The sequence below is a fragment of the Colletotrichum fructicola genome (genome assembly GCF_000319635.2).
Source record: "Colletotrichum fructicola Nara gc5 chromosome Unknown KSG_Nara_v1_contig07, whole genome shotgun sequence".
In the NCBI taxonomy this organism is placed as follows: Eukaryota; Fungi; Ascomycota; class Sordariomycetes; order Glomerellales; family Glomerellaceae; genus Colletotrichum; species Colletotrichum fructicola.
The window spans coordinates 2,760,601-2,784,470 of NW_027094057.1; the positions used below are offsets into that span (position 1 = coordinate 2,760,601).

General features: G+C 53.7%; 6 protein-coding genes across 6 annotated transcripts; 4 read left to right on the forward strand and 2 right to left on the reverse strand.

Moving 5' to 3' along the window:
• Positions 1-1,776: 1,776 nt before the first annotated feature.
• On the reverse strand, positions 1,777-6,647 carry CGGC5_v012482 (Vacuolar protein sorting-associated protein 8-like protein; the record flags this gene model as incomplete). Its single annotated transcript, XM_066152703.1, has 4 exons — positions 1,777-4,730; positions 4,776-6,121; positions 6,189-6,300; positions 6,347-6,647. The coding sequence occupies 4 exons, from the start codon at positions 6,645-6,647 to the stop codon at positions 1,777-1,779; spliced, it is 4,713 nt and encodes a 1,570-aa protein (XP_066007985.1).
• A 608-nt stretch (positions 6,648-7,255) lies between these two features.
• Positions 7,256-8,305, forward strand: GPALPP1 (GPALPP motifs-containing protein 1; the record flags this gene model as incomplete). The annotated part of the gene is made up of 1 exon (XM_032030413.1): positions 7,256-8,305. One exon carries the CDS (start codon positions 7,256-7,258, stop codon positions 8,303-8,305), a length of 1,050 nt encoding a protein of 349 aa, XP_031890279.1.
• Positions 8,306-8,783: 478 nt separating this feature from the next.
• Rnf167 (E3 ubiquitin-protein ligase RNF167) lies at positions 8,784-10,265 on the reverse strand (the record flags this gene model as incomplete). The annotated part of the gene is made up of 2 exons (XM_032030412.1): positions 8,784-9,912; positions 9,973-10,265. 2 exons carry the CDS (start codon positions 10,263-10,265, stop codon positions 8,784-8,786), a joined length of 1,422 nt encoding a protein of 473 aa, XP_031890274.1.
• A 1,302-nt stretch (positions 10,266-11,567) lies between these two features.
• Positions 11,568-11,936, forward strand: CGGC5_v012485 (uncharacterized protein; the record flags this gene model as incomplete). Its single annotated transcript, XM_066152704.1, has 2 exons — positions 11,568-11,602; positions 11,735-11,936. 2 exons carry the CDS (start codon positions 11,568-11,570, stop codon positions 11,934-11,936), a joined length of 237 nt encoding a protein of 78 aa, XP_066007986.1.
• Positions 11,937-18,731: 6,795 nt separating this feature from the next.
• CGGC5_v012486 (Secondary metabolism regulator LAE1) lies at positions 18,732-20,176 on the forward strand (the record flags this gene model as incomplete). Its single annotated transcript, XM_066152705.1, has 7 exons — positions 18,732-18,897; positions 18,958-18,999; positions 19,076-19,230; positions 19,290-19,327; positions 19,394-19,531; positions 19,592-20,011; positions 20,101-20,176. The coding sequence occupies 7 exons, from the start codon at positions 18,732-18,734 to the stop codon at positions 20,174-20,176; spliced, it is 1,035 nt and encodes a 344-aa protein (XP_066008039.1).
• A 627-nt stretch (positions 20,177-20,803) lies between these two features.
• CYP3 (Peptidyl-prolyl cis-trans isomerase H) lies at positions 20,804-22,515 on the forward strand (the record flags this gene model as incomplete). The annotated part of the gene is made up of 6 exons (XM_032030410.1): positions 20,804-20,841; positions 21,180-21,205; positions 21,651-21,796; positions 21,886-22,023; positions 22,180-22,376; positions 22,437-22,515. The coding sequence occupies 6 exons, from the start codon at positions 20,804-20,806 to the stop codon at positions 22,513-22,515; spliced, it is 624 nt and encodes a 207-aa protein (XP_031890276.1).
• Positions 22,516-23,870: the final 1,355 nt, after the last annotated feature.

The window sequence follows — 23,870 nt, forward strand, 5'->3', positions numbered from 1 at the left end:
TTATATAAAAAGAAGAATATAAGTTTGTTCTTCTTCTATTCATTAACTATTTTTAATAAAATTAACTTATTATGTCTAAACCTATATTAACTAAAGTACTAATTATAAGAAAAACTAATAACTAAATAGAAGTAAAGTATTACCCTATCTAAATAGTAAATATATATATATATATAACTATATAAGTTTAAATAGTTTATTAATAGTATTTTCTTTAATATTATAACTAAAGATAATTATAAAAATTACTATAAATATTTAATTTAACTATATCCTATAAGTTATTATATATCTCTTATATCTATAAAATAATAAACTAAATATAAAGTATATTTATTTATAATTTTAGTAGATATATTAATAAAGAAGAACTTTATAAAAACTTAATAATAAAGAACTTAGAGAGAATATTAATAAGTTAGAGGAAATTTTATAATATAAAGATTATATAAACGAAATAAGTATAGTAATAGCTATAGTCCTTCTTAACTATTAAAAATAGGAAGGGAGAAGTAAAGAAGGAAAAGGGGTAGCTATAAAAATAGCCTATATACTAGTAGAGTTTCTAAAAAGTATACTTTAATATACTATATCACTTTATAGTGAAAGTGCAAGAGGACTCCAGCATTTCTAGCTGGGACACTCGCTAGTTGCGCCTGTCTCGACATGGCATTCCAAACTACGCTATGCGACGAGCGGGCCTTTTTGAAGTTTGAGGTCCACTAAGCAATCTTTTCCGGTGACTGAGTTTGAAATTCGGCTCTTGTCGTCTTCTTTCGGAAGAGTTCATATAACCGTTGCCTCCCAAGTCAATAGACCCACTGAACAGACTCGGCATTCTCAGGGACCACCTCACCCTTCGAGTCATGCGGATTTTTCCATCATATGGAGATTAGTACCACTCATCAGCCCGATAGTCCGAAACCATCATTACAGCGACATCATGGCGAATGGCGATGAGAACGGCGAATCAATTGAAGTTCCAGGGGAACTACTACAACACAATCTCAAGAAACACCGTCTAGGACCGCTCTTATCTTTGCAATGGGTCCCATGCAGTGCCGGGATCAACAGACGGCCGTAGCCCCAGGCCCGATCTTCCCGGAGTCCACTCCGACCCCGCCCGCCGATCCCCGGGCGCCCTCCGGAACATAGTTCGAAGTCTTCGGGTCCCGTATCTCCTATTCTTCCCTGTGTCACGTCTTCAGTCTCACACTAAAGAGCTGACAGGGCTGAGCATCCGTCTAAGCCCGACTACCCAGAGAAATTGTTTCTGATTGACACATTGACCGACAAAGCCAAGACATGTCATCAGTCAACGATACGACAGACTGCAACGCCCGAGTACTTAGTCAAGACTTGGCGTCTGCAATATGACACATAGACCATCTCTATATCGACGTCTTGTTCGCCTGTCGCATCTTCTGTGTTGTTCTAAATACCGTGGAACCAAGATTGATGCATTCGTTCGTCCACTACACCTTCTACTTGCGCTCGTGACCATCTGATATCCTACGTGGCAGCCGTCCGGAAATGTATTCGGGCAAAAACCGTGGGGTAGGGCAACGCGTAGCTTTCAGGTGCAGGCGGCACTTGCAGCCCGTTACACAGAACAAGGGCAGTCAGAAGACAACATCGGAGTAGCACGACTTGAACGGTGAGATGCCGGCCAATTTCCCAAGGATGCCAACCAACTTTAAAGAAATCGTAGACACGATCAAGTGTCATTCGTGAATTCATGAAATTTGTACATCGTACACAGAAGATACAACTCATCTATCCATCAATCGGACATCTGTACTCCCTCGCGTGGCTATCAATTCTGCGGGTCTCTCCCTCAACCTCCGGCCGGGCCTGATACGCATCCAGGCAGGTTTGGTGGTAGATGTGCCTGCAACCCAGCACAACGAGCGGCCCGAGGGGCTGCTCTTTGGGCCTTCCGATCGCATCTTTCTGCGCATCCACACCCTCCTCTGCCGCGGCAGCTTCAACGCCCGCTGGTGCAGAAACACCCGCTGCGGCTTTCCCCTTTCCCTTCGAACTGTATGCAGCCTGAGATGCCTCACCGGCGGCAGGGGCTGCTTTGCCCTTACCGCGCTCGTCAGCGGCGGTCTTTCTTTCGGCCTTGTGTTGCTCGTCGCGGGCCTGCTTTTCTTCCCAGGCCTCAAAAACATTACCAGAGACACCTGGGCCCCATATACGACGGCCGCACGCCTCACACGTGGAACCCCTGGGTCGCCAACCGCGTTGTCGGAGGTCGACGGCTTGCTTGACGTTCACGAACAAGCTTCGTTCCAACAGACGGTTTGAAAGTCGCAAGATGGACTCTTCATAGGCGTACGCGGAAAAGATGGATGCCAGCACCGAGCGCAGATCTGCGAGATTGGGGGACGATGCAGCGGCTCGTGTCAGAAAGGCACGCAGAATTCGAAGAAATGACAGGTTGTTCCCTGCGTTGGAAAGGAGTCGGCCACCAGCCTGGGCTCCTGCGGGACTTGAAGTCGTCGTCAGGAGAGCCGTGAAAGTATGCTGCACCAAAGATCGAAGCAGTGTCAAGAGCTTCTCTTTGTCTAAGCTGTCCATAGCGCTTGCCTTCTCCGAAACGCCGTTCTGGGTGGTTTTCGACGACTCGATGGTGGACGAGATTGATCGCGTGGTCTGCACTGCCGCATCGATGAGACTGAGCCAAAGCTCCTCATCTGGAGAGAGAACTTCTGACGTGTTTTTCGACTTTCGTTGTTGGACGCCGTTCGCCTTCTTCGATGACTTGGTCTGGCCCTGGCAAAGCCAAATGCCCACGTGAACATATTTTTGCAACGCTCGCAAAGTCTCCTCGGCTCCTGATTGCAAGTCATTTGAACTCTCCTGTTGAGCGCCAGACAAGATACCTTGCAAGGCCGATTCAAGGGTACCGAGGTGCTTCACAAGCCTGTCCATGGCATCCTTGACTTGGCCTTCTCGAGCCATGAGTACGACCGCAGCGTCAATCACGCCGGTCTCCTCCATGGCAGGCAGCAAGACATCCAACCTGAGGTTGACGGATTGAACCAGGCCGATGTAATCCGACACATGTGCGGAATCATACTTGCACATGAGCTGGACGTAGCGCTCGATGAGGACTCGGTCTGGATTCAATGGGGTCTCGACGTCTCGCTTTTCGGGCTCGAGCAACGTCCGCAGGTAAAAGAACTGCAGCTCGGGTGCGTCTTCGGCAGAATCCAGGATGTGTTGGTGAACGTCCACAGACTGAGCTGCCAAGACTCTCGCCGCTTCGACGGGGTTAATTCCGAGGAGTTCCCTGGCGTTGTTCTTGACTGCTTCGAGGACTTCTTGCACCTGTCGGCGATTCAGACCACTGTGTGGCCGAAGACAGTCCCCGAGGCATTCAAAGACGGCATCCCGGTCAGCGGGGTCTTCGAAGTACGTCTGGACAAGCTTGTCATACTGTTTGTCAACCTTGTATTGCCTCTTCAATATCCGATAGAAGCCCGCTTTCTTGAACATGGGAATCAGCGTGGTAACATCGGGAGGCTGGTAGATCGAGAGCAGGTATTCGGCACTTAGTTGGGCGTCTTCGGCTAGGTCAGCTCCAGGGTAATTGCAAAGCCCGGTCAAGACCTTTGTAAGCGTCGAGCCCGGGAAGAGCAAGTATTGAGGAAATTTGGGAAGGTTGCGAGCGATGAACATATCGAGGTAAATGGTGTCCTCCGATGCGAAGTCTGCTGGGTTCATAATCTCCAACAAGATAGAGACAATGTACTGACGATCGACCGTGAGCCCGAATATCTGCTCTTCAGGGACGTCGCCCCTAATGCCGCCGTTAACTTGCTTCTCAGGAGAGTCGTTCAAGAATGAATCTTCAAAGGCTTCGTTTATAGCACTAAGGAAGCTTGGGGCATCGAACTTCAGGATCAACCTGAGGTATGGGAACGACGGCTCAGTGTGCTGATCTGGCCGTGTGAGAAACCGCCGAGTGCTGCCCTTGGGCCACGTGACGCTATTTCCTGAGAATAGAAACCAGTAAATCTCAGCCTTGGCTTTGGAGGCAACGGCGGTGTCCATGGCCTCCCCGGTGGGGTATACTCTGCCCGTCAACGTGTATGAGAGGTAGGGGAACATCTTCAAGGCGTTAACGCCGTAAATCTCGTCATCCATGTTCCCTGAAGACATGTAGTCGCCGTTGCTCATAAGTGGCACAAGCAAGGTTAGTAGGTCGATCAATGGTGTAATGTAATCGTTCAAGGCCTGATTCCAGACATAAATCAAGGCGTCGTAAAGACTGTGCTGCTTGCACAGAAGAGTAATCTGGTCCAAATCTAGGGTCATTGTGTCCATGTGGACAATCATCTCCTCAAGGCGACTCTCCCAACCCTTGGTGACGTAGTGGTTAACTGTGGCCTTGACAATGGTTGGCGGCACAACCGTGATGTTCTTTTCCAGAATGTAAGGCTCCATGGTCTCGAGAAAAATGCCTTCCACGCCGGCGTCTTCATACCATTCGTACATTTCATCGAAGAGGAAGTCGACGTCGCCGACGCTGTGGCAGGCCGTGAAACAAGTCTCAGCCAACTCTCGAAGGTGGGCGTCGTCCGCTGCAGCTCGGTCTTTTTGCCGCTGGGTGAAGGCATATTTGAGAGAAGCTCGCATGATCTCCATGAGCTTGTCTCGCACCATCGAGTGGCGCAACTCGGTATCTTCGGGTAGGCCAATTGTGAGTTTATCGGCGTCACCTGTGTAGTATGATGTTCCAAGTTGAATAGCACCAACGTAATCACCATTTTCCATCAGAGCAATAATGCGATCAGCCCAGTTCGAAAGCGATCCAATTGAAACATCGTTGAAACCGAGCAGGAAAATTTTGCCCTTGTAGGTTTTGAAGCTCATGTAGAAAGCGTCGGCCACAACACCATGCATCGATGTGTCGTCCTCGTCGAGCTGCTCGACCAATGTATGTAACTGTTTAGAGAACAGGTCGGAGTGGTAAATGAACTTATTGATGAGATCAAAACCCTCGGTCATTCGCATACTGCGATCCTCAACGACGATTAGGCGCTGAGTAATGGTCAAAACTGTGAGAACAGAACGGCTTAGCCACTGGACCGCAACAATGGCTTCTTCACACTTCCACCGACTCCGGGCCTTGAACTTGAGCGTGGGCGGCTTGTCCTTGTTCTCTGCTGGTATCTCGTCTACGTCCAGAACAGTCAGGACGTTTGACCAGCAGTACACCAATTTGACTTTGGAGATGTCGCTGCCTGTAACGGGATCTGGAACCTTAAGCTTCACCGCAGGAAACCACGCAAGGCAGCCGGTCATCGCACTGTGATGGGCGACATCTTTTGGTCTGGCCGATTTGTGTTGTGTCTGGGCGACGGGTGTGGTAGAAACGATAACCAACAGATATGGTGTAAGCATGGCCGTCAGGCCGAGGGTATCCGTGGCGCGTTCGGTATTACCCAAAGGACATGGACTAAATGCCAGTACAGTACTGGGCTTGAGAGGCTTTCCGGCAGGAGGCGCCGCGTTCGGGTACCGTCCGAGTATCCTCGTTGTCTTTACAGTTCGGCCGAGAGAGCCAGTGCCTCTAGTTGCCAGATGGGAGAAGGCCATGCCACGATCATCCGCTGACACAAGCGCAGTGTGCCTGGTCCCCAGAAATCCAAGATGGGTGACCGCGACACCAGGGAGATGGCCATCCATGGTCCGGTTCTCTAGTTGCGACTGGTCTAGGTGCGGAATGGACAGGAACGGCCTGGACGCTCGGTTCGTCTCCCACGTAAAGATGCTTCCATTCGCATGGCCCCCAGCAATGGTGGTGTGATCTGCCGACACAGCGATTGCCGTGATGGCGCCCGACTCGACGGCCTTGGTCCCGGGCCCTATGATGGTCTTCAAGACCTGGTTGTAATCAAACATTAGTATTATTCCCTTGTTCGTCCCCAACACAATCGAGGCGGAGACGGCGATGCAGGTCGGAGCGCCGAAGTTGCGCTTGCCGGCCTCGGAGAAGGCCTGGCCGTTAAGTTTCTTCAATCTCGTCCATCGAACAACTTCCCACGGCGGCGAGGGGGTATCGGTATCTTCGCGGTCGAGCAGTCCTGAGCTCAGGGAAGCGGAACGGCTATGGCCGGTGAGAAAAGCAGGTGAGGAGGATCGCGGGCTACTGATGAAGCTGGCGGAGGAGATACGGGATTGGAATCGACGATCGAAAGGACGGAATGACGGGGTTGGACTGCTGAGGCCTGGTCGAGAAGCAACGGATGGGAGGACACTGCTGCTTGGAGAGGAGATCACGGAGCCCTGAGGTTTGTGGTTAGCTAGTGCAGCCTGAAGCTGATAGGGCTACTTGCCTGAACAGACGGGGAATCGTCGGGCAGAGACATCAGGGAATCGATGGGACTTCCCACGCGCTTCGGCGCCGCATCCACGGATCCCTCCTCAGACGCATCGTCAGCTTGGTCTCGTAATATTTGCCGATACCGATTTGATATAATGCCGTTCTCAATTGCTGGAGAGGCATCGGAGGCCTCTCTTTCTTCATCGTCCAGAAGGCCGACGATGCCGTCCTCCTCCCCCTCGGCCTTTACCATCCCTCCATCGCTGGGAGCTTGTACGTCCGCGGAGGACCGGTCGTCTGGATCTGCCATTGTGTCTCCAGGTCCATCATCTCTCTCCGTCGGTGGTGGGGTCATCAATGGCGGTTCATCAAGCACATGTCTTCGGTCGGGCCAGAGTTCGGTTTGGGTTCAGAAGCTAGGCCAGTGCTCTCAGCAGGGAGGGAGAGCGAGAGGGCCTGACTCGATCGGAAACAGCAGCTGGAGGATGATAGAAGCTGGCCAAATGAGGCGAGGACCCTTTCGAAACGTGATTCTGCTTTTCAAGCTCCTATCAGACGAGGAGAAGCTGACTTGTCAATGGATGATCAGTTGCACTTAGTAGGAGCGCATTACGCAGTTGGACGCGCACAGCCCACACATCAAGTTCCGGGTTCCAGGTTCCAGCCACCCAGAGCTCTACGACGGACCGCGGTTTCTCCGGCGGGCCCGACAGCGCCTAGCAACGTCGCAGTGACCTCTGATTGTCACGGCGCAAGCCCGGTGGAGCTTTCCTTTAGCACTTACATCACCTTACAGCGCTGGTCACACTCTTTAATGCGACCAATCTCCACACGCGTCGCGAGTTGTCAGATCAACATATCCCGAATTCAAACTGAACACCACCGCTCCACCACCCGGCTAACATCGCAGCTTTCACTATGTCTTCCATTGGGCCCCAGCTGCCACCTCATCTCACCAAGAGGAAGCGCAACCCAGACGACGTCAGCGCCGACTCACCGCCAACAAAGCAGACTCGAAACACCGACGAGATCGATCTCGACGACAGTTCCGATGACGATGGTTTTGGACCTAGTGTGCCTGGCGCATCAGTCAAGGAACCTGCGCCGACCGTTAATCCTGCCGTTGGTCCAACAATGCCTCCTTCCAGCACAACGAATACAAATGAGATACCTCTCGACGGCTCTGATTCAGAAGACGGCTACGGCCCATCCGCTCCTCGCGCGGCATCACCGAATGCTTCCAAGTCCAAGCCCTCAATAGGTCCTACTCTGCCTCCGAGACAGCCTATAGGACCCACGCTCCCCCCAGCGGCTCACCAGGGCGGGAACGACGACTCTTCGTCAGATTCGGAGGATGACTACGGTCCTGCTCTTCCCTCGTCAACAACCTCCGCTCAACGAGCACAAGCTGCCGCAGTAGCAGCAGCCGCGGCGGCAGCCTCGGGCCGTGCCGCACCTCAGCGCGATGACTGGATGCTCGCACCACCGACACAATCTGGTTACCAAGAGCGCGACCCGACCAAGCTCAAGAATCGCAAATTCGCCAGCGGCAAATCGTCATCGGCTGCGGGCGGCAGCGGTGGGGGTATCAGCAGCATCTGGACAGAGACACCAGAACAGAAGCGCAAGCGACTCGAAGATGCTGTGCTAGGTCGTGGAGGGGAAGTCGGCGGAGCAGAACAGCAGAAACCGCGTCGTACTAGAGAAGAAGAGGAACGGGATAGGCGCATCAGCGAGAACATCGCAGCAACCCGGGGGAAGAGTATGTATGATGAGCATCAGACAGACAAGAAGAGTGGCGCAAAGGTTGGAAAGGACGGCGAAGAGGAGGATGACCCTAGCAAGAGGGCATTTGATAGAGAAAAGGATATGGCATTGGGCGGCAAGATCGGTACAGCTCAGCGCAGGGAGTTGCTCAACCGTGCCAAAGATTTTGGTGGCCGATTCCAAAAGGGGTCATATCTTTGACGAACGTAAAGGGCCGCATAGGCGGCAGCAGGTGGGGATAATCAAATTAAACCAACCACAGATTTTCATATCAGAAGCACAAAGCCAACAAAAGGAGTTTTTTGTGAACATTGTCAATTGTCATTATTCCATGTCGAGTGATGCCTATGTCGCCGCAACTCCGCCGCTCTCCTCAGAATTCAGAGGATACAAACCAAGCCAAATCAGTCCGCCCTGACTGTAATGCAACTCCCTTCTGCCACATGTTGCGGCAGCCAAACCTTCTTTCCCCTTTTACTCCTTGGGGCTATTCCTCCGAACACACGTTATATGTAAAGGTGGGTATGAAAAGTGGTGTCGTGAGCGTGTATAGATGCGGTCACATCGCAGTCTATGTTGAGATCTGCAAATTGGTCTCGGGGGTATGATGTACAAGAGTAGCACAACGGAAAAAGATCAAAGTCGCTTTTTTCGGGCGACTTTTGTCGCTCATGAATAATCACCGCGCCTCCGTAGTCGCGGCGGTGGCATTTTGAGTACCAGCTTCGAGCTGAGACGGGGTAACGTTCGCACCAGACGCGGTGGGAGAGCCGCCCTGCTGCTGATCCCCTCGTCTGAGAGGATTGCGGAACACGGGCATGCGGAAGCTGGAGAGCAGACCGCGGGATTCTTGGTTCTCTGCCACAGGAGGTGACTGAGGGGGGTTAGGACTGGGATTCGTCGCAGTCTGCTGGCGAGCACGTCGACGGCGGTTGGCGCGGTCATTGTTCTGTCGATTGCCTCTGTTGCGACCACCAAATCCTAGGCGCGAGCCGCTGAGGTTATACCAGGCAGCAGGAGGAGCATTGGGCATGTTCGTGCGAGATGCGGTGCGAGCCATGTCGCCGTTAGCGTTGACGTCACCCTCGGGAGCAGGACGAGGCTTCGGGGTGTAGTAATCGGCCTTGCAAAGAGGGCAGCAGGCACGGCGGCTTGTGAGCCAGGGGTCGACGCAGACAGCGTGGAACGCATGACCGCAAGTAAGACCACGGATGTCGTCATCGTCCTCCAAGGTGTCGATGCAAATGGCACAAGTATCACCGCTCGTGGCCATCAGTTCAGGAGGCAGAGCAGCGTTGATGTGCTCATCATCCTCCTCGTCATCCTCACTATGGACACGCTGGAGGGGAGTAGCAGAAGTCGGAGACTGCACAGGGGCACCAGTAGCGTCAGCAGTCGCGGTCGAGTTATCGCCTTCCTTTTTGGTCGCATCCTCAGATTGCTTCTCGGACATGGTTGCCTTGTTACCGGTACTGGTAGCAGGGCGTTCTTCAGTCGAATCCCTCTCCTTTGAAGGCAACTCGGGAACAATGCCATCGACGGAACGCAAACTATTTGCGCGACTCGGCGGGGCGGAGACGCCGCCGGCCGTAGGGAGACCCTCTCTGGCACGTTCGGAAACCCATGCCTTGTACTTCATCATGGGGAACTTGTCGTTCACCTCATCCATCGTCATTAACTTCTTCTCACGGCGGCGACGGTGCGGTCGAGGCATGTTCTCCAGGTTGATGGGCTCTCCGTCCTCGTTCAGACGCATAGCGCGGTTGCGAGCGTTGTAGCGGAAGCAGTACTTGACACCAACGATGATCCTGAAGCAGATGTTAGATACTGATGACCCCGGTAGGAAGCCAAAGTGGCAGAGGGCTCACCAGAGGTTAGTGAATACGACGCCGAAACCGAGAGCCACGAAGAAGAGTAGAGGCGAGCTCGTGGAGCCACCACCACCTCCCCCTCCGTTTCCTCCATTGCCGCCAGCGGGGGTTGTTGACTGAGGGTCACTTGATGTAGTCGGGGTGATGGAAGAGGGATCGAGTGAAGTCGTCGAGGGTGCGGCAGAGGAGGCTGCAGATGACGGGAGGGTAGAAGTCGGAGTGTCCGACGAAACTGCCTGCCGCACTACAAAGCGCGAGACCTCGACGAGGACTTGATTGATGACTGCCATGATGACGGATAAAATTGATCGGTTCGAAATCGAGAGGCGGAGTCGTCAAGAAGAGCGATCGCACACCAGCGGATGGTGATGTCGGAAAATAATCACGGTCGGAGGAAAGACGAGGGCATCGATTAATTGATTGATTGACTGTTGCGGGAAGGCAAGAGCCTAGAGGTGAAACGCGGAATCCGAAAACAGCGTCTCGTGACGGAAATGGTCGACCTGAACCCTCGATCGCATGCGGCCTGCAATCAACGCAAGTCACAGTGAAAAAAAGGGGAAAACCCTCGGGCAGAGGGTATGGCAGTGATTCAATATCCCAATCCACTCAAGCCGTGTTGCACAGCGGTCGCGGTGAGCAGAGGGAAATTGAAACGAGAGAAAACTCACGACTCAAAGTCGGATGGGGGAGGTTGAGAGTTGACAGAGGCAGGCAGGAAGAGTGCGGAGGGTGGGAAAGTGCAGGTGGAGTGGGATAAGTATGGAACGGTACTGTGGGACGCTCACTCTCTGACGGACAGGACAGTAACACAGCCCCCCGGTCGGGTCGACGTAGGAAAAATAAAAGTGGAAATGCGAGGCGGCGGGCGGGTAAAGAGCGTCGTGAGTGTGAGGGAGGAGCGACGCCGACGGGCAAGGGGAGTGAGTGCGAGGAGCAGGAAGGACCCCCCGGACACCCGGACACCCAGACACCACACACACGCTCTCTCACACACACCTTCACTGAGGGGGACACCCCCCGGTACACCACCTAGACCGGAAAGAGCAAGCCAACACACTGCGGGCTCTTTTTGGTTCCTTCTTGTGTTTTTCCCCGGGGCTGGCTTCCGTTTGCCTTCTCGGCCAAGCGGTAGGAAGGCTACGAGGGAATTGCATTCAGTTGTTGTCTTCGCACTATCGTAACAGATACTTAAATTCCTGACTGAGTCGAGGATGAGAAGGAAGAAGATGACGGGGAAGAGCGAAGAGGAGACTGGGCATTGCCTGCACTGGACTTGGTGCTGCAAGGAGGTGGAGGGGGAGCTGGGAAGGCAGGAGTGGAGACCTGGGGCCTCTTTCCCGCAAAATGCAGGCCGGGCGAGCGAGGTTGAGGGCGACCCGTGTTGGCTGCACTGTGCTACTGCGATCCCTCAGACAATTGAACAATTAACATTTCAATTTGCGCACCAGTGCACCACCACTACACTATGTACCACCACCACCTCTGCTTGTTGCTTGCACCTCCCATCTCACCTCTCGCACCTTGTTGCCGCGCACCCTGCCACAGCTGAGAGCCTGAATGTGAGAGAGCTGAGGCCAGAGGAGGGTGCCATGAACACCGTACGGTATCATTGCCTCGAGAGAGAGTACGTTGCAAGTCCCCTCCTCCCCTTCCCTTCCGCTGGGACCTGCAATTTGCAATTTGCAATTTGCGAATCACAATGCCGTGGTCTGGATGATTTGACAGCCTTATTGATTTATTTAGCTGACCTCTCCAGCGTGAGTACAGACGCTGAGCGACCAACAATTCTCTCAAACCCCAAGCGACCTGACATGGGCTCAACTCCAGAGAGTCCGGGCGCCAGTCAGGCAAGTCAAGCACTTGGACCCAAGCCCCCGTCAATCACTTCGTTTCCAGTCCATGGGATAGCCGAACTAGTCTTGTTTGGGAAAGATAACGGCACGCTAGGCACATTATGAGTGGTGGGACGGGCTCTCGAGCAGGCCACCATCCCCCTTCAAGTTTAGCATCAAGACTGCTAAAGTGTTCACGTTGTCGAGTGGGTAGCTTGCTTCCAAGTTCCAGCAGGCATCGGGCCCTTGGCTGGGGAACCAAGAAAGAGAGGCGGGGGAACCACACAACAGGACTGAGAACGCAGTGGAGGGCCTTGCAGCCGCTGAGAGCAGGGGTTCACCATCGAGCTGACTGCTATTTCTACCGATACTACGCCTTAGCGGCAGCCAACACCTGTTCGCTGGAAAGGAAGGCTGGCCTGGTCTTCTCACCATGCTGCTTTTTGCATGGCCATCTCACATCTCAACGTCTTCTGAATGGCATCACAACTGCATCCTTTTTCCACTTGCCTTCTCCTTAAACCTCTAGCAAGGGCACTCTAGCTCTTCAACCGTTCTCGGGCTGACCGTTTTCCCTTTGTCGTCATATTCCCGCTTCAGAGGCTGATACCGCCAGGAATCAAGGGGTTTCCATGTTACGACCCCTATCCCAGAGGAGATATCACCAGGGGCCAACTTGATACAAAGTCTCCCAAGCAAGGTACGCGTTCCTGCATCGCACCGCCATGGGCTTCTGAGAAACGGGCACGCGCTTCGTCGCCCGGAGCGCCTGAGATTCCAAAAAAGACGTTCGCCCGCACGATTTACACCCCGGCCGAGAGGTCTTTCCATGCCGATATAATGGGCCGCATATGGTATCCGTGCCATCGCGCGCCGCCCAGTCTACGGCCGAGCATTCACATTCCATATTTCCGTCTTGCAATCTCAATCAGTGGCCAAGTATCGAATTCCCAGAGATTGCGGTAAACAGATTTGTGTGTTCACTCGAACAAAGGCCTTTGTTCTTCGCCCTTGCCGTCCGCCTTCGCCCCCGAACTAAGCACGGCAGTCAGCCACTCAAACTTGGTCCTTACCGTCACCGCCCACCGCCAACCGCCCCGGCGCCCCAGTCCGACACTTTGGTGATCCCCAAACCCCAAAGAACGAGGTAAAGGGTGGGGTTGCGGCGGCTGATGGAAGAGGCCGCGACACCATGCAGTAGCATCCAGTCCGAGAAGCGAAGAAGCAACTTCAACACCCGCGTTCGCCAGAAAGAAAAACGGCTGGAGTCTAGTGCGTCGAACGAGAATCTGAACGGTTCGGTGTTTCATCATTCGCGACTTGCCCGCCCAAAATCACCGCGTGTACGTCGCGCTGATTGCTTTCCGAAGATCATGCCGCATGGAACCGCTTTCTAGGGAGTATCACGATAGGCAGGGCCTGGAATCAAATTGGCACGTTGGCGACTTGCTCTCATCCTCCGCCGCCATCAACGAAACCCCTGCTGGCTGGCACAGGCTTCTCTGCGTAGGGAGGAAGCTTACAAACACGGCCTGTATTAATCAGACTGATTTTCTTTCTTTCTTTTTTTTGCTTCTTCCAGCCGTGGCAGTTTGTTTTGACTCTACCTCCCGGTCTTCACAAGCAAAAGCAATTCTTTAGCTCGGTGTCTCTGGATTATTTCCGTGTCGGACAAGCTCCGCAAGAACACTGCCGTCGAGTCAAACACTGTCAGGAAACCCGTCAGACTCAGAAGCCTCGGATGGCGAATGGCCAGAACATGCTTCCCGGCGGAGGACGGTAAGCCATCTCAAGAAAACCATGTCGGTTCGATTACTTCGTCGGCAGCGCTTCGGCGAGCCGACACTAGGCTCTCCCGGCCCGGCCAGGCCAACACGGTAATTCGAGGCCCTTGTCACTGTCTTCACCCAACCCAGGATGGCGGCTCGTCTTCCCGCATGAACGGGAGAAGAGTACCTACATCACGCACGTATCCGCGCAATACGAGAAGGAGAAAAACGCACCCCGCCTCGCACGGAATACGACGTCCTGAATTGCGCCTCGTTGGGAGGCAGGCATCTGAACACCTCAGACACGTTCGATATGGAACCTGCATCTCAGTGTTGCGATCTAACGCACGATCAGTCAGCTCAAATCTTACAAGAGCAATTAATAGCTCTTGACTTCTGCCCATGACGAACAACGCGCGTGTCGTATACCGCTGCAGCCAGTGGGAAGTTCAGATGGTCCTGACCGGAACGCTTAGACCGACGGGCAACTGATTTCACCCCAAGTTTTCCAATGTTTCAGCATCACAGACAAAGACGACGCTTTTCGCCACGATGTAATCTTCAGCGGTGTGCTCTGCATCGCACTTGATTCAGGCACCGTCAATGCATCCTCCTTTGTACGTGTCGCCTCAACTCCTCGGGCCCGACCGTCGGCACTCCCAAAAGGCGCATCTGCAACTTCCGTCTGGCGCCTCTTCGTTGACTTATCAGTGCCACTCACCTAGTCGAGGAATCGAGTGTTCTCTTGGAAGTCAGTGTCCCTTAGGCCCGACCAAAGGTGTCAGACGTAAGAAAAGCATAATAGCGCAACGCTGGCAATGCAGCACATGCGTGTCTCGAACGTCTTATCAGATGTCAAACGGCGAGTTCTTTCACCTCACTGGCGAGTCCCTTCAAGACACTGTTGTCCGTCTCAAGCCTTCTACCCCCTGTGAGGAGCCCAGACGCCTTCTTAGTAAAGCTTGGCCGACGCCAGGACCACTGCAGTCTCTGGGGGCGCCCAGCTAATGCAATTGAAAACCAAAAAACGCTCCTTGCTTTACCAATTTCCACCGGTCGAGAGAAGATAGCTTGCAGAGAACGCTGCGCTGGCTTCCATAGCTCAAAGACGCGGTTCGTTCCATCGACTGGAAGGGTTCCAGACGTGCAACAAGCTACTGTAAGAAGACGTAGGAACCGGTGTCACTTGTAAGATACGTGTAAAGGAAGCAAGGCCGATTGATCCGTCGCTAACAGCCCGACAGTATGAGAATTTAGTCTTTTCACGGTGCGTCTGGGGATTTGATGGCAAGCGCCCAGGGAGGCTGATTCGACAGATGACGCTGACCGAAGGTGAGTGCCGCAAACTCCGGACACACACCACCAATCCCCCGTCGATGACGGCGACGAGAACGGCTTGGCTCCCGTTAATTCGGCCATAGTTAGTATGGCCTTGCCCCCTATTCTCGGGACTATGGCTATTGTCCAGACCTGCGCCTCCGTGTCAATCATCATCACAACCGCCACTTGTTTGTTCTTCTCGCCCGTACGCCTTGAGAGTTCGGCGCGTCGGCTGGGGTGGTGGTCGATTTGGCAAACTACTCGTCATGCAAAATCCTCATGTGCTGGCAGGCGACCCACCTACGTTGAAGCAGCAAGCTCGAAATGCTAGAGAAAAAAAGGAATGTTGCGAAGGCTGGATGATTATTAAGAAGGACCCTGTAACAGCCAGGATCATGCCATCATCATCCTCACCGCAGCATGCGTTCTTTCGGGTGCTGGTGGACCCTGAACGGCCTTAAACAAACCAGCCGACCTTCTTATCGTCGTTGGAGGGGATCGTCGCCAGATCTCAGTGGCTGGCGCCGAACAAACACCACGAGTCTCCCAGCGGGAATGCCGGGAACTCGTGGTCAGCTATCGCAACATGCCGACACCCGCAAGCTTAATCTTTTGCACACCATCTGACCATTCCCGTGCGCTGCGGGTAAAAAGAGACGAAACCCATTTTCTGCCCACAGGTTCCTGAGGATGGAATGATACGACCCAAGCTTCGATCCCGAAGAAAGTGATGTCAGGCCACGAGTCGTTTGGAGGCTTCCGAGCTTCTCCTTCGTCGCGGGTTCATCGGGGGAATGCAGATGCCATCATATGTGGTGTTGGTTGTCTCTCGCGGGGCACGACTGGCGCGAGGGGCTATGCAGGCCATTTGTGATAATATTCACGGACGACCTACATGTCCCGATGTCGAATTGCAAATCATGCCTCCAAAATCGCAAATCATAGATCTTGGCTACTCCCACTGCCGAACACCGGCGTCCAATAGACTTCGCCGTGTCTTGCCCTTCTCGCCGCCGGCACTCTGTCTTGACGCAACCGTGATCACTTCGCAAAACGGATACAACTGGCGCGCGCGAGAGCGAGAGCGCGCAGGCGACCTGTCAACCCGGCCATGCGTGGGTTATGTGGGGGAACCGCGTTCGAAACATAACAGCACCCCCGGTCGTGTGAGGGCGACGGGGTCTCACGATGCCATTATTACGGGTTGTTTTGCTGCTCTTGCAGTCTGCAGCAAGAAAGAACTGGACTGGTTCAAGACTTGCCATGAGCCAATTGGTCGTCGGCAGGAATGGATGAGATCATTTTCGATGGAACCCCCAACTCCTTTGTGCACACTGCGGGCCCCCCTCGTCCCCTCCGCACACCCTGGCTGGTGCTGTCGATCTTCGACGCCGCGCCATCCGGGGAGCGGGCTGGACTTGCTGGAATCAAGCTTCCCAGCGCAAGCCCCTGCGATAACGGCGGCGGCGGGCAGCACGGCAAAGGGCGAGGATGGTCTACGCCCGGACGGTCAGATTTTGGAACTCCGCGCCGCCCGACGGAGACGGTTCAGTTTCGTTGTCAGAATGGGACACTTGCTGCTGTCAACTCAGGAACTTTGATGCGAGAAATAGGGTCAAGAATTCTTTCCGGTCCTTCCAGATTGCACGACATGGCGCAGTTCTTTTTGTCCACATCTCTGGTCGTGTGCGACGACGGAGACGATGGTTGGTACGGAGGTGTGGAGCGATGAGGAGGTCCTCTTGGCCCCGTTCCCAGCCTCTCTTGGCCGAGGGCTGGGCGGGCCAGTCATTCAATCAACCCGAAGTCCGGTTACGCGTCCGAATCCTGGGCCTCCGCTTCCGTGCCTGTCTCCTTCCTTTGCGTTCCTTTCCCCACCGGCCAGCGGTTAAACAAGCCGCGGGAGGGTTGTGCTTCTGGGCGTCCGGAGAGAAGTGCGGCAGCAAAGATACTTCATGGGCGGCTACGACGAAAGGAAGAGGGGCGGAAAAAGGCCATGCTACGCGTGGGGCGACTGGCACGCGAGACTGCGTATTACTTGCTTCCTATGTGGCATCCTTGCCAATAACGTGTCTGAGAAGAGCGGGAAGACCTCGCAGGGCTCATTTACGGAAAGTCTTCATGGTCCGCAGGGAGGGAGGCCCCTGGGATAAGAAGTTCGTTCGCGAGAACCTCTCAGCCTGTGTCGTGCAATTTAAAATCTGCCCAGACAGACTTTGGGTTTGTCTCGAAAGACACGAGCTGCAGACATGCACGTCTAGCTCGTGTGGCTGATCTATTGTTTCAACTGCGACACCAAGCTTTTTTCAGGTGAAGAAGCTTATGTACAACGGCGGCCCTCCCTTGGGTTCAAAGTCATGGGGGACCCTCCGACATCAGAGAAGATGGTTTTTTTACTCGGGTTATCAGGGGGTCAGTGCTGTTCAATTACTCGAGTCCGGAAGGGCCAAGCATTCCTGTCAAGTGTCATAGTTATTGAGGTGGCCTGCGCGGACGCGGCCGGCTCCGGAACGGAGGGTGTCCCGTGCTAGGGAGGCCCGACGGAAGAGGACCCTTCCGCGAGCTGCGCCGGATGGGGCCCCGTCGATCCTTAGTCTCTTCTGTATTGTTGGATTTCAGATATATTCGGTGATCATGCCCCCTGAAGTTGGCAACGACACCCTCGCCGCGGGGGTCTCTGGACGTCTCGATCGTAATTTCGAGTGGTCGCAAGCTACTGGGGTTGAACTCAGACGAGCTCTTTGCGACTTATACGGCCCATTCAGGAGTATAAGGGGGTCAAGCATGATGCGACATAGGCTGTCTTGTGCGCAATGGATTGACTGTGTACAGACAGACTGCGGCATGCAGTTCTAGTCAGGTTGCGGAGCGGCAACTTGAGACGAGAGCCGGCTTCGCTTCGACTGATACTACTCCGCGATCCAGAACTTGGGGAGTTGAGAATTCGTTCTCCAAATGCCATGTTCCAGCAACGAAACCGGAATGACAGTTATCAACCAGTCTTAGACCTACTTCATTGTTTGCTAATTAAAACCGAAACTGTATGTACTTTGAAATGTCAACCCGCGGCTACCCAGGCACACACGAAGTTGTGTACAATTATCATGGTGGATTCGTGTCTAGTCACCGGGCTCGCGCGGACATTCGACAACCACGGCGAAAACGTATGTCGAGTTTATACAAGCATTACAAGCATTGATAGGGCCATACTCAAACTCACTACCCAGCTAGATGGTGCTTGTCCTATCCCCAAATGGCCGCCGTGTTTGAGAACGGATACCAGCCTCAAGCCAACAAAACTGCCAAAAAGACATACAACACCAGGCATTCGCCGGTCGTCACCGACCCGACTACTACTCCGGCTCTCATCGGCTTGTCTCTGGGAGAGCGGACGGGATCCCGAATTTTCCGATGGATATGGTCGTATGTGGTGGTTCCGCAGTAGGAGACAGATCATGAAGCCATCACGGACAAGACGTGTTTTTGTGGTCGCGGATACCGCCAGACATTGCTGCGCCGCACGCCTGTTATTAATCTTGGCGGATGCTCCCCTATGAGCAGGGGTTGCTCTACAGACTGATGGTTGGTAGCAGAAATAATGCGGAACCGGTCCCCAGCAGAGACGAGAGGGGCCTTCCAGTGATTGTTGGAACCAACATAGGAGAACCAACAGCCCAGAAGTCCAAAATGGGATAATTTGCCGCGCAGCTTGTTTGCTTTGGCGCCAACCGCGAGGCTGCACATTTCTGCCCGCAGACCGAGACTCATTTGAACCCAACAGTTGCCTGCGCTGCATCATAACATTGTTGTTCTCGCTCTCATCGCTCGAAAGATGTCGGATGATAACGCCACGGTCCACAGCTCCTCTTCAATGGACGTCGATCCGCCCGGCGCCGGCCCCAAGGACGGTCGGCCGCCGTCAACCCGGAGCGTCACCGACTCCATTCTCGAATACCGGCGGGAAAATGGACGAACGTACCATAGATACAAGGAAGGGAGTATGTGCTCCAAATTGTTTCTGCCTGCGAAAAATCGTGAGACCTGGCTAACAGACCCAGAATACTGGGCGCCCAACGACGAGGTAGAGCTAGACAGACTTGGTGCGCCTATCCATATGCAAAACACAGGCCACGACCTTGTGATTCTGGGCTAATGTGGCCATTGCGGCAAATATAGATTTGGTTCACAACCTCTACATGCTGACGTTCGACGATCGTCTCGCAACAGCTCCGCCCAGCGCGCCGGGATCGACCGTGAGGCGGGTCCTCGACGTTGGCACTGGCACCGGCATTTGGGCCATCGATTTCGGAGAAGAGCATCCAGAAGCTGATGTAAGTGGGGCCTAGAGTCCCCGGATGCTCTTCCGGGAACTCTACTGACATGCTGATAGGTTGTTGGCATCGATCTATCTGCCTCCCAACCTGAGTAGTAAGATGCTCAGGCAAATCCAAACCTGTGGCATGGTGTATGTGATGATACTGATGGTTCTCATAGCGTTCCTCCCAATGTCAGGTTTGAGATCGATGACATTGAGGAGCCGTGGACTTTCTCGCAGCCCTTTGACTATATCCACAGCCGGATGATGATGGGCAGTATCCGCGACTGGCGGACATACCTCCAAAGATGTTTCGAGTTAGTTATATCTAAATTCTGAATCTCGGTCCCATCAGTTACTAATCGCTGAACTATTAGTAACCTCAGCCCAGGAGGCTATCTTGAGCTCAACGATGTCGATTTCTTCCCCATCTCAGACGATGGAAGCATCACGGAGGAGCACAGCCTGTGGAAGGCTTTCGTGCTGTGCCATGAAGCGCTCGCAGCTCTCGGGTCTCCTTTTCAGGAGTTCAGCCGGTTCGGGAGCCTTATGACCGAGATTGGTTTTCAAGATGTCCGCGTCCAGTGTTTCAAATGGCCTACGAACGCATGGCCTCTTGACCCTAAGCTCCGAGAGCTTGGGCTCTGGAACTATGAGAACCTGGCTCCGAATCTCGACGGTCTCCTGATGGCCCCGTTGACGCGAGGGCTGCAGTGGAAAAAGGCGGAGGTTCATGTACTTGCGATGCATGCTCGTAAAGATCTTGCGAATCGAGACATCCACGCTTACTTTAACATGTAAGACCCCTCCCCCCCCCTTGCGCCCCTATTAATCCCGTAAATGTGCAGTTTCTCCCCCTTCAAGACTTTGTTCCTGACTTTTACAGCTTGTCTATCTATGGACAGAAACCTACAGGGACCCCGACCACACAGTTCCAAAACTTCTCGTTCAATGATGCATGATTCGGAATGGTTGGCTCGGCTGACTACTTTGAAGTTTGATTTACGCAGTGTTCTGGGATTTCTACGAGATTTAGTTCGCAATAATCGATATTATCTTTGCTTTTCGTTGTCACATGTCCACACTCATGTCTGCTCATTCCCATTTTCGAATACGCGTGCAATTCATGGAGACGATCTCTGAAACCCTCGGTTTCTAGTTGAGGCATTTCTGAAGGAATTTCAAAAGATAAAAAGGTTGACCCATTTGGGCAGGTCATATTGTGCACTCACCGCACCTCCGCCCGGACATGCAAACGGCTGTGCCCCGGCGGAAGAGGTACCCACTCTTTACCAGCCGTTCCGACAACTCGGCTCCAGTCCCCTCCAAGGTCCCCCTCACAACTCTGTTCCCACTTCTCACCAGCCAACGAATCGTTTGTCCAACCAACTCAAATTCAGGCGAGTTCTCGACCGCCTTCCCACCAGTTCCAAACACAGCCCCATTCCCGGGTGCGCGGAAAACGACCAGACGACCAGGACCACGGAGGAAGCAGCAGCAGCAGAAGACGCGCCATTTGATTTCTTTGGCTCAAACCACCCGCAGGTACACTCACACACGCACGTATCGCGCGACCGACTCTACTAGCCATGCCTCCCACAAAGCTCCCGGAATCCGGCAACCCGCTGTAAGTTGTTCAACCGCCGTCTCTCTTTCTTTTGATGTTACACCCCGCAAGATTTTGGGTTGCAACTACCCTTGGCTGTATTGAGCTCCGCCGCACACCCGCCTTATCTCACTCTTGCTCTCACACTCACCACCACTTCCACAACCGGGGACTGCTCGTCCAGCGCAAGCATGGGCTGCAGGTATCGCGGTGGCTGAGCTCCACGCGTCCAACGTAGCCCAACCTCCAAAGGCGGGGAAGCGAAAAAGAAGGGTCTTGAGTTTACCCCGACCTTGCCCATTATTGTCGCGCGCCCACGCCTCGGCAGCACCCAAGAGACTAACACATCGCGTCAACAGGGTGTTTTTTGATATCACGCTTGGCGGTATGTGAAGGCCTTTCCTCATTGGGGACCACCAGCTCGGCGGTGCGGGGACGCGAAGGAGGGGAAACGGGCTCGGCGCCGGACGGACTGGTGAAGCCGTCGGCCAGACACTATGTCTTGGAAGTCGTGAAGTCATGAAGCCATTCGCACATCTCGGGCACGTGGGCAACCCGCCGAGACGGACGGCCTGGGCTCGAAGGTTCTGTGCTGCATGCACTACCCGCTGCCACCGATCAGGCGGTTCGACAGGGGAGGGTTCCTTCTTATCTTGACTGCTGTCATCGCCGACGAGATCGTGGCGTTGACATTCTCAGCCCCGGCTTGGCTCTTTTTGACTTTCCAGTCTCCGGCGCCCGCTCCTCTTTTCTTCCCTCCCGACCCCGGTCATCCCGAGCCTGCGGGCCCACGTTTCCCGGCGGTGTTCGCTGACGTTTGTGCTGCGTAGGTGAGCCTCTGGGCCGCATCACGTTCGAGCTCTTCAACGATGCTGTGCCAAAGACGGCTGAGAACTTCCGCCAGTTCTGCACCGGCGAGTCAAAGAACGCCCAAGGCCGGCCGCAGGGCTACAAGGGCTCCAAGTTCCACCGTATAGTCAGTTACTCCCCGCAGTCGTGCATGTCGAAACAGAAGCGCGATGAAGTTTGGGAATACAGAGGTGCTAACGGATTCATGACGTGTAGATCCAGGGATTCATGTGCCAGGGCGGCGATTTCCTGAACGGCGACGGGACGGGGAGCACATGCATCTACGGCACGACCAAGTTCGCCGACGAGAACTTCAACCTGAAGCACGACCAACCCGGTCTGCTTTCCATGGCGGTAAGTTCCCCCCTCCGGTCTTCCATGGCGTGATTTTCTCATGTTTTTCTTCTGTACCCAACTTTTCCTAATTTGCGACCCGTCTATTCTGTCTCAGCCCGGGGGGTCCGCGGCGACGGCTTCTCGCGACCAAGTTTCACTAACACCGAAATCCAGAACGCCGGCCCCAACACCAACGGCTCCCAGTTCTTCATCACCACGGTCCCGACGCCCTTCCTCGACAACAAGCACGTCGTCTTCGGCAAGGTCGTCGACGGCATGGATGTCGTCAAGATGATGGAAGCCACCAAGACGGGCTACCGCGGCAAGGACCAGCCCAACCAGGATGTGGTCATCGCCCAGTGCGGCGAGATGTAAGCCTTGCAGAGAATGAACGGATCTTGCAGGAGTCGAGACGAGCTGAGGGCTTTCAGGGACGCCTCGGAGGAGGAAGCAATCGACTGGAGTCACATGTTTCCCAGGGATATGCCCAACCCCATCATCCCGGTTTAGTGGGAGCACAAGGCTGGTTTCAGATGTATTGGAGCTTTTCTAGACCTCCCACCATGTATTATTCCTGGACTGGAATTACTAAAAGAGCCGCGGTAGTCGTCTGATGACAGAACATGATAATCACTTTCGCGCCGTTGCCGACGTGATGGTTCTCTCCGTCCTGAAGCTGAGAAGCTAGACAGGCCTAGGTAGCATCCAACTTTCCACGGAGCAAAAACACGCTCCCAGGTACAACTTTTTGTCTTCGTCGTCATGGAGGCAAGCAATCACGGCTCGCGGATTCGTCCAAGTCCTTGATGTTACGTGGAAAAATATTGCTCTGCGAGCTCTAGCCATGGCCATCAGCCGACCATCCAAGCAAACAAGTCCCCGTGAGAGAGTATTGTCATCCAAACCTTGGCCCATTTCGCATTGATGTCAGCTTTGAGTCATCCCATCTCCATGGATCCAACTCCTGGGTTCATTCAGGTGTGAGCTTAGAAAGCACCCAGTCAGCTTGGAGCATGTCAAAGAGGCCAAGGTCAAGCTCACTTCAACTTCCTGGTCACTCACATTACTGCACCCCGCTGAGGCACAGGTGCGCGAGGATTGATTCACGGTACGTCATCACTGATATGTTAGTCACGGTAACCTTGACGTGTCACGAGGCAACAAAGAAGTGATTGTACTTGATTCCATTTGACTACCTACTGGAGCATCTAGCCCAGTGTACTGGCTTCCATCCATGAGTCCCCCGTTCATCCGAAGCCATCCTCCAAGTTTCATCCCACGTCCCTTAAGTGTCGCGTCGAGCCACACAACCTGGAAGGGGGACACCCAAATCTGGAAAGGATCTAGAAAACAAGAAAAGATGAGGCCTCGTGGGAGACCCATATGGCCAGAAACATGATAGAATCCGTGAAGAGAGACCTGAAAAGTAAAGAAAAAAAAGGAAAGAGAGAGGTGGTATCATCCGAAAAGGTCAATCCCCCTTTGAACGCCCCAGCACATGCCAGTACCATTTGTATGCCCCTCCAGTTGTGATGAAAAAAACCTGAACCCTTTTCCGTCCCCACCCCATTCCGCCTGGGGTGTATCCTGTAAAATTCAAATGCCCTTCATACTCCGTTGACCTCATGACTGCTGTCCAATTCCGTAACCGTGAATCCGGAGAGGGGGGTTGAAAGAGAAACAATGCCCTGTATCCTTTGTATGTACTGTTTGGCCGAAGAAAAATGAAAGAATGCCCAAAAGTGGTATTGCGGCAAGGGTGTTCATGGAATGCGTGGGGTCATAAGCGTCAATGAGTCGTAATGACGAGAAAGGAAAGAAAAGAAACCGGTCGAACCAGGACCGCAATGTGAGAAGAGAAACAT